Source organism: Mus musculus, chromosome 16, assembly GCF_000001635.26.
Source record: "Mus musculus strain C57BL/6J chromosome 16, GRCm38.p6 C57BL/6J".
Taxonomy (NCBI): Eukaryota; Metazoa; Chordata; class Mammalia; order Rodentia; family Muridae; genus Mus; species Mus musculus.
The window spans coordinates 35,350,707-35,364,773 of record NC_000082.6 but is presented as its reverse complement, the minus strand read 5'-3'; the positions used below and the strand labels follow the sequence as shown (position 1 = coordinate 35,364,773).

Below are 14,067 nucleotides of genomic sequence, written 5' to 3'. Positions count from 1 at the left end.
ACTGGGGTGAAGACCGCCCACATTGGGCGGGGCTCTCCTGTATCATCGTCAATCAAGGCAATATCCTACACACTTGCCCACTAGGCTAATTTTACAGAGGGTTTATCAAGATTCCTTCTTCTAGCTATGTGAAGGTTTCTGTCGAGTTGACAGAAACCAACCATCACGACTTCCTAGTACAGTTAAATGCTCACAAATCATGTTTCCAGGGTCTAGAACATTTTTAAGGGTCCCTTAATATACCTTGACCTTAAAAGGTACGTAATCATGGAGCTCTTCCCCGACAGTCCACAACTCATTCATCAATGTACCTATTAGTTTTTCTTCACAGTACCAGTCAAATGTACATTTCTGTAACAATTTACCTTAATGCCTTTTATTCCTATTACACCTTAAAAGGAGTGCTGTGGACATTCCTGTAAAACATGCTTAAGATGCTGCCGACCATTTAATTGACATTCAGCATATCCTTGTTTAATAATACTTAACCTCGTGAAGGCTGGGAGGAGCTACTGAGGCTTTTCTCTCTGTTTTGCTAAGTTTCTTTGTGTAGTGCCTGATGGAAGAAGATCCTTTCCCTGTTCACCAGAGAGAGCTTTTCCTCTGTCCCGAGTGGCGCACGAGAGACAAACTGCTTCCCGACACAAAGCAGCAGGTGAAGGAGATTAGCCTTATTTCCGAAGGACAGCATAATTCTCTTCTTAGAAGAGAAGGCAATCTCCTGGCGCAGGTGCAGGAAAACCTGCCAATCTCCGCCGGAGGAGGCGGGGATAGGGCGGGCCTCGGAAAGGGGCGGGTCTTTGGATGCTTCCCACGGCGTCCGATAGGCCCGTGCGAGCTCCGCCGGCGCCAGCCACGTTGGACGCGGGCATCCCCGCTGGAAGGCCACTCCCGGCCCCACAATGCACTGCGTGGCACGTCACTCCGAGCCGCGGGTCCCGGAGCGACAGGTATGGCCCGGCCCCTCTTTTCAGCTTCCTCTGGGTCTCCCGGAGCTCTGGCCGGCTGCTCGCGCCGCTCTCTCGGAGTTCCACCTCGGCTTGACCGGTAGTTGTCCGAGCCGGAGCTTGGTGGCGGTGGCCTCAGAGCTTAGGAGGACGGGCGTGCAGGGTCCGAGTCCCTGCGACCTAGGGCTGCGAGCCTCGCGGGCGGCGGTTGCTGTTTAGCAGGCCTGTCCTAGGATGGGCGGCTGGAGTAGGGGCTGCTGACGGGGAGGGACGGCCGTCCCGGGCTGCCAGCGAGCCGTAGTGTTGACTCCCTGGCTCCCGATGTCAGCAGCACACCGACTCACTCGGGCTGGTAGGTGGCCCGAGAGAGCTTGAGGTGGCATTCCTACTTTCTTTTGGGCGGGGTAGCTTGTACCCTGTGATTTGTGAAGTCTGAATGGGCGTTGCAGTTGGACATCTTACTCGTTGGCTCTGGGAAATCCCGTGAGGCCCTGTTTTAAAGGTGCTTTGCGACTCTCTGTGGCAGAAAAGAGACCTGAGAAATTGGCTCCACAAGTGGGGAGTCTCCTGCTGCTTAGCTTCCGGGATCACCATCACCTGGGGGCAGGTGGAACTCTTCAGAACCCGCCCCTCCTGTGCTTAACCCTGGGCAGAGCCTGGGTGTCCCGCCAGGCTACACGTGATAGAATCCCAGCGGATTAGTACAACCACCATTTTTTTAAAAAACGGAATCACATTCCATGTTACTGGTACCCACTCGTTTGCCAGTACCGTGAGAAGTCGGTTTCTTAAACAATACTTAGAACTTCTAGTGTGTAAAGGAAGACTTGAGAGCTGAACCTGACACCCGTAACCAAAAGTTACTAAAGGATCGGCCGTTTCCACTTAAGAAGATCACATCAGTTTAGTACTTGATTTTTAGAGACTGGGTAAAGTTTAAGTATATTTTAGTTTGGTGTATGAAAAGACACTAGCAAAGAGATACTTGCCACCTTCCTCTCCATGTAGTAACGAAGCCTGGGTATGTTTAGAGGCAGTGTCTTATAGAGTTATTAGAGTTAGTAACAACTTATTACTTACTAGGGGTTGAACAAATGACTTAAGCTTTTGGAACCTGTGTTTCTTCCAAAGCAAAGTGAAACAAATACCCAACCTTACCGGTTCCCGGAAGGTTCAAATGAGGTGTATGAAGTGGATCTTAAATTCAATTAAAAAAAAAAGATAGGTAACTCCTATAATATTCTGTCATATTGTACCTCTGGGCACTGTAGGCAGGTCATTATTAGAGCTTGCAGGGTTCGTAGTTGGGTGAAATGGATGGCTGCCTTTCTCCAGTCACTTGCATAGCAACTTGTAGCACTATGAACACTGACCAGTAGGGGTGAAGCATATGTGTGCCACAGCATAGGTATGCAGGTCAAAGGATAACCTAAGGTATTGGTTCTTGCCTTCCCACCTTGTTTGAGACAGGGTCTCTTGTTCACTGCAATATACCAGGTGATCTGTCCTCAGAGCTTCTGGGAACTCTTTGTGTCTCCAATTCCCATCTACCTGTAGGAGCCCTGGATTATAGATATCTCCTCATATAACCACGTCTCAATTTTTCTTGTGTTCTGGAAAGCCAAACTCCCGTCATCAGATGGCTTGCCCTACAAGTGTTACCATTCAGCCATCTTCCCAGCTTGCAAATGCTGTTTTTACAAGCTTGTTTGGTAGTGGGAGAGATGGCTCAGTGGTTAAGAGCTTTAGTTACTCTTGCAGAAGACTCTAGTACCCCCATAGCTGCTCACAACTATCTGCAACTCTAGTTCCAACATATCAAGTTCTTCCTCTCTGTTCTCCAAGAGCACCGGGCATGCACATGGTGCGCGTACATACATGTGGACAGACACTCATACACATAAAATAAGTTACATATTTTTAAAAAATGTGTTAATTGGAAGGTTCTTGGAATATATTGTGTTGTTATCTTAATACTCTGATTATTACTAATTGTGAAAGTTGTATAAATGCTTACCAGTTTTGGCCTTGATTTTTATTTAATTCAGATTTCTCATTTTATTTTAGGTCTTCTGTGGGTTGAAATGTCTATGATTTTGTCTGCCTCAGTCATTCGTGTGAGGGATGGACTACCGCTGTCTGCATCCACTGATTATGAGCAGAGCACAGGAATGCAGGAGTGCAGAAAGTACTTTAAGATGCTGTCCAGGAAACTTGCTCAATTTCCTGATAGATGTACACTGAAAACGGGGCGCTATAACATTAAGTAAGACCTCAGTTTGGTTCGCTAGAGTCAGTTGCCTGTAGGTTGCCATTTTCATGAAATGTAAATGGTTGCAAGAAAACCTCATGTTTGAGTGACTCTGAGAAACTTGAAGTCAACATTCATGTTCTGAACTTACCTTAAATAGTAGTCATGATGTTATTAACCTTTTGTCTTTGCAGAGTCTCTGGATTGGATTCTGGCTTTAGAAGACTTTATATAAGTTTTTCAGATAGTGCTTCCTGTAAATTGCTCGATAACTATTTAGTAGAGTTTTCACATGCACAAGATTGTAGCAAGCAAATTGTAATGGAAAATGTTAAGTACAGTTTTATCCTACAGTTTTATCCTTTAAGACTGGGCAATAGGATAGAGTGTGACTTTACCCTGTGCTGACTGCATCCTTCAGGAAGAATGATATTTGACCCGAACCTTTAAAAATGAAAAAGAAGACAGTTGTATGAAGGACCCTGTGGATGGGGAGTAAGGCTGGAGAAACTCTTGGATCCATCTTAAAGGGTAGGAGGAAAGCCAGTGGTGCCGAAGCACCTGGGGTCAGTCAGGTGGCAGAACTTGAGGTCAAGAAGGTAGGAATGGGACAGGCTATTTAGGGTCCTCTACGCTGTGATGAGTGTGTACACCCCTTTATTAATCTTGTGCAATAGGAAGCTGCAGGGGAGTTTTAGGCTGGAGAATTGTATGGTCTGGTCTTGACTCAGCTTGGATGGACCAAGCCACTTTGAAGAGCGACTGAGCAGGAGCAGAGTGACCGCTAGGGGGCGCTGTAGAGACGACAGGTGCAGCTTGAGTGGGTAGTAGAGTATTTGGAGTTAAGCTGCATTTCAGGCCTGTCACCTGTAAAGGGCCCTGAGAGGCTTTAGGGTGCGAAGGAAAAAGAAAAGAATCATGTAGATTTTTGGCCTTAGAAACTGCATGCCTAATGGGACTACAATGAGCAAGACTAGAAAGGTTTAAGTTGCATTTCACTGGTAAGGTTTCTGTTTGGGTGTGTTAAATCTGAGATGTCCAAGGGGCATGGTCAGCTGGATGTATGAGCCTGAGGCTTAGCAAAGAAGACAATTGTGGGGTTTAGATTTAGAAATCAGTTTATGATTTGTTAAAATGGAAACTGTTAAAACTGTGGAAACAAATGAGACCACTTTGGACAGCATCCATATGAAACAATTAGAACAGTTAACCCAGGGTCCATGATGCTAATTATGAACATAGAAGGAAAGCAGATAGTAACAAAGTGGGTTTTATCAGCAACATAGCCTTATTATTAAGATCAGACACTATATTTTGAAGAATTAAAAGTTGCCTAAGGCAGGACTAGGCATCACAGCTAAGAGTAAGGCAGGGAGGCAGGAGAAGCAGTGTGAGAGCCACATGGCAGGTTGACTTGGTGCTGGTGGATGAAGATTTGCAGGTAGCTATGAGACAAGTGTGATGACTAGTGTGGCTCCAGGTTCTGCTGCCTGAAAGTTCAGGCGGAGGGATGTTACTGTACACAGCAGGCTGCAGGTCACCGCTGCAGGTTTGAAGAAAGCCATTTGATTAAAAATCAAGCAGTGTAAGGAGTGGTGTGTCCTTACTCCCAGGACTCAGGAAGCAGAGGTGGGCGGATCTATAAGTCCCAGCTAGAACTACCTAGAAACAAAGAACAAGGTACAAAACCAAAGCAAACCCAAGACTATAGAACAGAGAGTAAAACAGAAAGTTTATCAACCTGCTACTCCAGTGTGAAGTAAACAAATAGATGTACAAATGAGAAAGAAAATGCCGAACAGAAAAATGGCTCAAAGGACGAAATGGTCAAGCCTGTGAGGTGGAATACTAGAGATGAAGAAAAGGAGCGAGCACAGAATGATAGTGTCCTCAGAAATGAGCAGTCCTTGGAGAAGGATGGCTTAGCTGGCTGAGGAGGAGGGACAGTGAAATCCCATGTGATTTTTTTTTTTTTAAATGGGAGATGGGGTCTCACAGTATAGTCCTCGATAGTATTGAACTCATTAGGTAGGCCAGCCTGGTCTGCCTGACTCGGCCTATCTTTTGCTTTTTTTGTTTGTTTTGTTTATTTGTTTGTTTGTTTTTTGAGACAGGGTTTCTCTGTTGTAGCCCTGGCTGTCCTGGAACTCACTTTGTAGACCAGGCTGGCCTCGAAATCAGAAGTCCGTCTGCTTCTGCCTCCCAAGTGCTGGGATTAAAGGCGTCGCCACCACGCCTAGCCCCTGACTCGTCCTTTCTATGCTAGGATTAAAGGCATGTGCTACTGTGCCCAGTCTTCATGTGATCTTTACAGTCTAGTGGAAGGATGATGGGGATTCTGGAACCATTTACATAGATACAGTTCAAATTTTGAGGGCAGAAATGCTCACTGAATTTAGAGAAGGCCAGGATAGAGCCTCAGAGAATGTCCACAATTATTTAGATCACATAACTCTAAAATAATGGGATATTACACTTACCTGGAGTTTTGGAAGCTTATCTAGAAAATCACATTGGTGGTAGCGGTTGGATTGAATCTAAAGGCTATCTCAGCCTGCCTCTACTTAGGTGAAGACAAGACCTTGAAGCGTTGAAGCATTGTAAGTGGTGGCATTGTAATGTCCTCTGTCATTCTCAGCTCTGTCTGTTGTAAGGTAGTGCTATAGACATGCCGTAGTTACTGGGGACTGCCTGAAGTCTACGGTAATATTGGTAACTACCTGGAATTAAAACACAAATCTTTCAATTTTTGTTTTGCTGTATCTTCTTAAAAGTAATAGAAATGTACCAAATTTTTACTATGTCCCAATCCTATTTAATTATGAATTTTAGACTTTATATCATTTCTTCTAATCCTGTCTTATTCTATACAAAGGATTTGATGCAATTTTCAAATACAATAATACAAGAGGGTAAATGAAGAAATCAGATGAAAGGAGTAGATTGAGGGGATTAAAAAACAGAGGTAACACTTTCTGGAGATGTAGCCCGTGTGTGTGTGTGTGTGTGTGTGTGTGTGTTAGAGCAGGCCTGCAGGTACTGCCTGAGCTCCCTTGTGTCAGAGGCAAGGTTGAAGGTCAGTCAGGAGACTCAGTTTCCCTGTAATACAGGACAGGGGCAGCATTGTGCTAACCCTCCTCCGGTAGCAGTAGCGAGCCTGTGTGACTTTTCTTAGACTCCTTGGTATAAGCAAATGGCATGATAGGACATTTATTTTTTAGATTGGTTGGTTCATTGATTAGTTGAATTTTGGCTTAAAATTGCTTTTATATTTACTTCATATAGGTGTGTTCATATACATGGCATACACACTCTTGCACACCATGGCACATACCACACAACTGTTGGGAATTGACTCTCTCCTTCCACCACATGGGTTTCAGAGATCCAATTCAGGTCGTCAGGCTTGGAGGCAAGTGCCTTTGCCTGCTGAGCCATTTTGCTAGTACACAGTTTTTGTGTTTTTCAGACAGTGTCTTACTATGTTCCTTTATCTGGCTTTGAATTTGTGATGATTCTCCTGCCTCTGCCTCCCCTCCTGAGTGCTAGAATTGTAGGCTTGCCCCACTGTGCCTGGCAATACAATGTTTTATGACAGAGGTTACAAGTGGAATAAGTCTGATCCAAGAATGCATACATTACATAACTTTTATAACCAGGCATTAAAAAAAAAATCTCTGCATGTTTTTTGTAGTCAAGTATTTAAAAGGGTTGGAGAGAACTTTCTTAGTTGTAGTTCCAGACAAGAACCTGATTTTATGTATTTTTCTCTCATTAATAAAAGGTCCTGTTGGTTGCTTTCTAATCTTTTGGGATGTGGCAACAGACTTAGTCTAATATAAATTGGCAATTTATTTGTGTTACTTGACTTTAGTTTTTTTCCATGACCTTTTTTCTCCCTGCTCTAAGGCAAATAAAACTCAAGGGCTCTGCAGTGGCAACATCGTGGCACACAGCCACTAGGCTGCCCTTCTTTGTCCTGGCCATGCTAAGGATCTCTCTTTCAAAGCCCAGATTTTTACCTGCTTGCTCACTGTCTTCATGTAGAACTTGCTCAACTACTCTTTTTCACCACTTATTAAGATTCTTTAAATATTAAAATTCTCTAATTTGCTCTCAGTAATTGGGTTGTAACTCATTGAGGAAATTGACCCACCACTGCCTAATCTATTTTAAATATATATTTATTTTTTAATTAAATGTGTATGTGCAGGAGTGTAGGGGCTGTTTACATGTGGATTTGTGCACATGTGAGCACAGGTCCCCTTGAAGTCCTTGAGAGTTGGTGTTTCAGGCAGTAATGAGCCACCTCTGCGTTAATACGTGCTCCTAACCATAGAGCCTCTCCAGCCCAGCCTAACCTATTTTAAGTCTTCATCTTTTAGTATAATGGTTTTCAAATCTGTATAGAAATTGAGTGTCAAAGTAACAAGTTATAATTGTAGGCTAAGTCACTTAGTACTTCACGCTGAAGTCTAGTTGACCTGACAAGAGAAAGACTAGAGGCTTCAAGGGGAAATGTAAGAATAGTAATGTTTAAAATGGAGACAGCTCTTTTCATTTTCTCCCTCTGTGTATGGGGAAGATGATGGTTTTTTTCTGACTGCAATGACCCACGGGTCTTTTTGTGGGTAAAGCATGTTCCTCAGTGTGTGGCTGGCCTTGCCCGTGTCAGAGCAGCAGCTAAGTGTGAGAGAGAGCTGCCCCTCTTGGCTTTCTGTTGCTGTGATAAACAGCTAAGTGTGAGAGAGAGGCGCCCTGTTGGCTTTCTGTGGCTTTGATAAGCATCACGATCAGAAACAACCTGGGGAGGAAAGCGGTTGTCTTACTTACACTTGCTGATCACCATCCACTGCTGGGGAGATTCTGGGTGGAAGCTCCAGCAGGAGCAGGGTCAGAGCCAGAAGCGGTGGCACAGGCTTTAATCCAGCACTGGGGAGGCAGAGGCAAGCTGACAGCTGATACTAACTGTGGCAGGTATTTTAGGAATTTACAGGTTCCCAGCCATGGAAGTGAGCCTGTTTTCTTCAAAAGGGTTTTTTAGCTTTGGAAAACCTTCTTGCTTGGTCTTGTTGTTTGGTCAGAGTGTGCAGTGTTGAGTGTGAGACGATTTAGTTGTGTGATTTTGCATTCCACAGTGATATTACATAATTTTAAAGGAACTAGTATTTCATAAATTAACGAATATACTTTCCTCATGCTGTAATAAATATCTAATGATAACCTTATTACTTTGAAAATGGCTAAAGCAATCATGAAAATTAAATTGTGTCCTCTGAGTCCTTAAAACTCTGTGGTTGGCTTTGGAATTTAAAAAAAAATCAGATTGTGTATTTGAGATCTCTTTTAATTTTGAGACATTGATCTTGTGAAAAGACAAATGTCCTTTGAGGACCAGGCCTACCCCACTGTGAATTTTAATGGAACAATGTGATTACTTAGTTCTTTCTCTGGGAGTTCATTTGAAGTGAGTGAAGGCTGTGGGCCTCCTAGGTTTTCTCCTGCTTGAAGATGCAGTTTCTTTGTATTTATCCCTAAACTACTTTCGGTGGGAAATGCTGTTGAAAGCCTCCTGTCTGTTAGTTTCAGTCACTAGCAGGTCTTTCCTGTCACTCTTTGCTGATAGTTTCTTTCTACAGGAGTTGTAGCTTGAACAATAGCATAATTATTCACCACCTACAATTAGCAGGTACTTTACCTAACATCTTTAAATTTTGTATGGCTCTGAATGCCGAGTAAGTGGAGTACTTCCCTATTGTGGGCAAAGGCAAGCTCAAAATTCACATTAGGTTAAACAAAAAAGCAAAATGTATCATGAAAGCTTGCTTGTCAAATGCTCGGTAGGCAGTCTTTCTTCTGTACAATCTCTTGGCTTTTGTAGATTTTCTGTTCTTCACAGATCGGGAGACATTTACCAGCAGCTGCAAGCCTTAGTGGAGCTGTGTACCTGCCCTCCCTTGATGTCAGGAGCAGGACTTTGACAGGACTACTCATTGTGGATAGGAAAGAGGGACACTCACAGGTAGCCTGGGCACACTCCAGTACATGTGGCATAAACAAGGCTGTATATAATACATGGTGGGTTAGAGGCCTTCCCCCTAGGGAAGAGAAGAAAGGATGCTGGTAGATACCCATAACCAGTACTGTCACTTTACTGATGGAAAGAAAGTCCCATCAAGTCATAAAGCCAAGGAACAGTAGAGCAGAACCCCAGCCTTGCCTTTTGCCTTCATGGTCCACATTATCTCCCAGGAGATTTATGTCCTTCCCCTTTTGTGACCACGTGTGTTCCCAATCTCCCTAATTCTTTTAACTTTTTATGGAGAGAGAAATTGACCAGGTTAAAAAAAAAGTGAGGTCCCTTTTTTCTTTATTGTTGAAGAATGAAGTGTCTGTGTGAAGCCTAAATTTGATGGGACAGCAACCAAGCTACTTGGGAGGGATCGCTGCCCTCCTACTTCCCTGCTTGCCTTATTGCCAGCCTCACATCACCTCTCGGCCTGATTCTGGCAAACGTGTGGCTGTGAGCAGCGTGTCTGTTGAGTAGACGCAGGAGCACCTCGGAAGCACATCACTCTTCTTTTACAGTTCCTGTGGGAAGATCGTAGTCACAGCTCTGATTGAGAATGTGATCAGTTTTCTCTCCTTACACCTCTCAAAGACTCCTTTCTCTTTCTAAGTTGACTTTGCCTGGTATGCTGCATATGAATAAACATTTTTTATATTTAATGAGACTAAAAGTAAAGGCTAAAATAGGTCTTTTACTCATGGACTGATTTAATTCATGATTTGGTGCTCTCATTAGTGAGTAGTTGAAAGCCCGCTGTGTGAGAGGAGGGTAGGTGAAGAGGTAGGAAGTCTTGCTGCAGCGCTGTACGCTGCTGACCCTCAGTGGCTTCTCCCCCACTTTCCCACTGAGGGGGCAGCCTTGAGTTGTTAGTTTATTTTGTATTGGATACATCTATAGGACAATAGGTCCTATACTAAACATAACCAGCAGTGAACAAAAGGTGTGCCTGCTTTTATATTGTCAAATTATTATAATATTTAAAAGATTATATACTTTATTTTAGTAAAATTTTTGTGAAAGTTTTTATTTCAGAGGTACTATTTTTTTTTTAATACTTGGCAACTTTAACACAGAGTTTATGCTACTAGAGAGATTTACTGCACCCAGGAAAGCATTTAATGGGGGAATATAGCTATAAAGAATAAGACTTTTTATGTGTGATGGTATAATTGAAGAATGAAAATAATATATGTAATATTATTATCATGTCATTTAAAATTGCTATATATTTTGTCATTTAGCTTGGAATGCTGTGTGTGTGTGTATGTGTGTGTGAGAGAGAGAGAGAGAGAAGGAAAGAGAGGGAGAGAGAGAGTATGTGTGTTGTATTAAATAATTGTTTCAAGTATTAAGTAATTGTTTCAAGTAAATCTTGGGCAATTGTATTTCAGGCTCATGGAAGTCGAGGACCTTGTCTTTGACATTAAACCTCACATAGTGACATGCTTGGCCACTGGTGTTCTGTGATCTGCTGAGAAGGAACGTCATTGCCTTTACTGTATATTTATATAGTGCAAAAAGCTGTCAGTACTTAATTGGTTATATGTAAAGTTTGATACATTGTATCTTAAATTATATGTCAGAAAAGTTTTATGTCCAAAATCACTCATTTAGGAGTCATTTATGGTGATATATGCTAGAATTAGCTTTTTAGCAGCGTGATTAGAAGAGCATAGCCCTGGTTCAGAAAGCTGTGTATCTTTCAGCCTCACTTACTCTGGATACACTTGATCCTCAAAGGACTAAGTTCCTAATGTCTGACCTGGGGAGAAGACCAAAGGAAGTTTGGTTAAGTTTCTTGGCCAGAAGAAAGGTGAGGCTAGAAATGCCAACTATTGAAACTAAAGCCCAGAAACAGAGGAATTAAAACTTATAAAAAAGAAAATTGGAGGGAGCTGGAGAGATGGTTTAATGGTTAAGAGTACCCACACGGTGGCTCACACCCACCCATAACTCCAGTTCCAGTGATCTGATGCCTTCTGACCTCTGTGCTAACCAGACACACAACACAATGCACACATGCACATGCAGGCAAAATACTCACATATGTTAAATTTTTCTTTTTAAATCGACAGGGTCTGGTGGCATATGCTTGTTATTACAGGATCAGTAGGCTAAGGCCAGAAGGTTTTGAGTACGTGGCCAACCTGGGCTACAAAGAGTTCAAGGTTCTGTTTAAAAAACGATGTGATGGTGCATGCCTTTTCATCTCAGCATAGGGTGGGTGGGGTCAGTGGGAAGAAGCAGTAGCAGGTGGATCTCTGAGTTTGAGGCTAGCTTGTTCTACATAGTAAGTTCTAGGCTGAGAGGGTTAGAGGGAAGAAGGAGGGGAGAGAAGAGAGAGAGAGAGAGAGAGGGGATGGAGGAAGGGAGAAAAGGAGAGCAAGAGAAGGAAAATGTAAATTCACAAGTATCCTCATTGGGGGCTGAGAGATGGCGCTCACTACACAACTGTGAGGACCAGAGTTTGGATGCTAGCACCTGCATTATAAGCCCTGCATCCCCAAATACCTGTAACTCCAGGTCTGAGGAAAATGACTCCCTTTTCTGGTGTCTTTGTGCATAGGCATGCACACCTGAACACATGTGTACATAGACTCGTACAGACACAGACACACACAAATAAATCTTTAAAAAATTATACTCAGTGGACTGAGGGTGTAGCTGAAACTCTAGGTTTGATCCTTAGTACCGCATAAACCAGGTATTCAGGGAGGTGGAAGCAGGAAGAACAGAGGTTCAAAGTCATCCTCAGCTGTGTAAAAGTTTAAAGAACCTGGGATATGGGAGAGCCTGTGTTTTACAAAAATCAAAAAACAAAAATCAGAAAATGAAAAACATTATGCTTAAGTTAGAGAAAAGAGAGCATATCCATTGACAGTGCGCACACACACACACACACACACACACACACACACACACTAACAGTGATGAAGGGAGCAGCATCATGACTGCAGATTTATATGGTCATCTGTGGGTACTCACTGCAGTACCACACCTTCAATGCTACCATTGATGGCCTCTGAGAATATCCCTGGTTCTGGATATGTTGAAGGTAAATTGTCCTGAAATGGTACAGTGACTGGCAGAGTAGATGTTTTCCTCAGGGACTCACTGAGACTGCCTTGTGCAGATACTGCTAGGCTGTAAACAAGTGAATGGTGCCTATGTGGCTCTTCTTTATCTGTTAATTTGTTGAGTACTTATTATGTACGAGACCCAACATTTCAGGAGCTGAGAATACAGTGGTGAGCAATCCCGAGACCATCCCTGCTGTCCTAGAGTACAGCTATCAGTGAGAGAGACATTGCAGAATGCAAATATGTAAATGTACGCTTACAGCTTGAGCTAGTTGATGGGTAATTACAGCTGCTATGCAGTGACCATAAGGGTGGGTTCACTTTAGATCAGTGGTTCTCAACCTTCACAATGCTGTGACCCTTCAATACAGTTCCTCATGTTGGGTCACCTCGTGGGTGATCCCAACCATAAAATTACTTGTTTGATACTTTATAATTGTAATTTTACTAGTGTTTTGAATTGCAGTGTAAATATCTGATATGCAGGATATATGATATGCAACCCCCAAAGGGGTTGAGACCCATAGGTCGAGAACCACTGTTTTAGATCAATGCATTCTGCAAAGGCCTTTAAGAATAGGTGGGTGAGGAGACTTTAGCCACTTCAGATTTGGAGTACAGGGGGAGTGGAGAAGATAGTGTTCTGGAATCTTCTTGGGATGGGATTGACTGAGCTGGGAGTAGGTTGGCATCTTTAAAGCTCTGAAACAGGCCTCTGTGGCTGGAATGCAAAGAGGGAGGAAGAGAGTTGCAGAAGATGAAGTGACAAATTAGAAAGGTTTCCTAGCAAGAGGGTGTGTGGGTGTGTTTTAAAGTCCTTAAGTCTCATTGCTCTTCATGTAAGTGGGAAAAATCAAAACAAACCAAACAAAACCCTCACACTGATCTGTGACTGAAATCAAATGAAAAAATTGATAAAATGAAAGTTGATGTGTTTTAGAAAGATTATAGACTCTGGAGTGAAATGTTTTTTCCAGTCTTGGTTCGTCATGCTGGGGTTCAAATGCAGGGCTTTGCATATGCTAGACAAGTACGTTTCCAGCTGAGCTACATCTGCAGCCACACCATCTCTGCTTGTTAATCATGTGGCCTTGGGTTAGTTACTTGACTTCTCTGAGGCTCTTCATTTGCAGAATGGATCTACTCTTCTTCCTCCTCCCTCCTCTCTCCTCCCTCCTCCCTCCTTAAAGCATAGTGTTTGTATATAGACCATGAACCAAGTGAGACTGGTGGGTGCAGACAGCATGCTTGTAGTGATGGTAAGAATCTCTGTCTGGCCCTACAATAACTGAAAAGGCAATTCTTCTTCTTATTATAAATGTAGATTAACAGAGCTGGCATGGACTGTTAGGAAGCTGGTTTTCATTTCAGAGAAAGAATTATAAGCCTAAATTTACTATGAAAGTCATATATGTCGAATGCTTTATAGCCAGTTCAGAGAGTATCATACAAGTAGATGATGTCCTGAAAGTGCCAGCATATAATCTTTAAAACAAAAATAGGGTTTTCTGTATTTCTCACCAAATTTTCCAGTTAAATTTAGCACAAACAAGATTTGCCATATACTATGTGGTAGGTGTCTGTGGCTTGTTGAACTATTCATGAAGAGAGAAGTATAGCAAAACTGACATAATACAAAAACTGTGGTCCAAAAATTTTAGTCACATTATTAGATGATAATGAAATAACTTGTGTCTCACTAGTGGGGAGTTCTGAATG

The 14,067-nt window shown here is 42.8% G+C and overlaps 1 protein-coding gene across 4 annotated transcripts in view; it reads left to right on the top strand.

Annotated features, from left to right (window-relative positions):
* The first annotated feature begins 844 nt into the window (after window positions 1-844).
* The window catches only part of Sec22a (SEC22 homolog A, vesicle trafficking protein), a 52,799-nt gene continuing 39,576 nt past the window's right edge, over window positions 845-14,067 (top strand). The window contains exons 1-2 of one of the 4 annotated variants that reach the window (XM_006522234.4): window positions 845-950; window positions 3,015-3,213. In XM_006522234.4, the coding sequence (XP_006522297.2) occupies window positions 3,032-3,213 (182 nt within the window). In that variant the 5' untranslated portion in view covers window positions 845-950; window positions 3,015-3,031. Of the gene's footprint in view, window positions 1,300-3,014; window positions 3,214-14,067 lie in introns of all 4 variants that reach the window. The other 3 variants (NM_133704.4, XM_006522235.3, XM_030249152.1) reach the window with 3 other exon arrangements.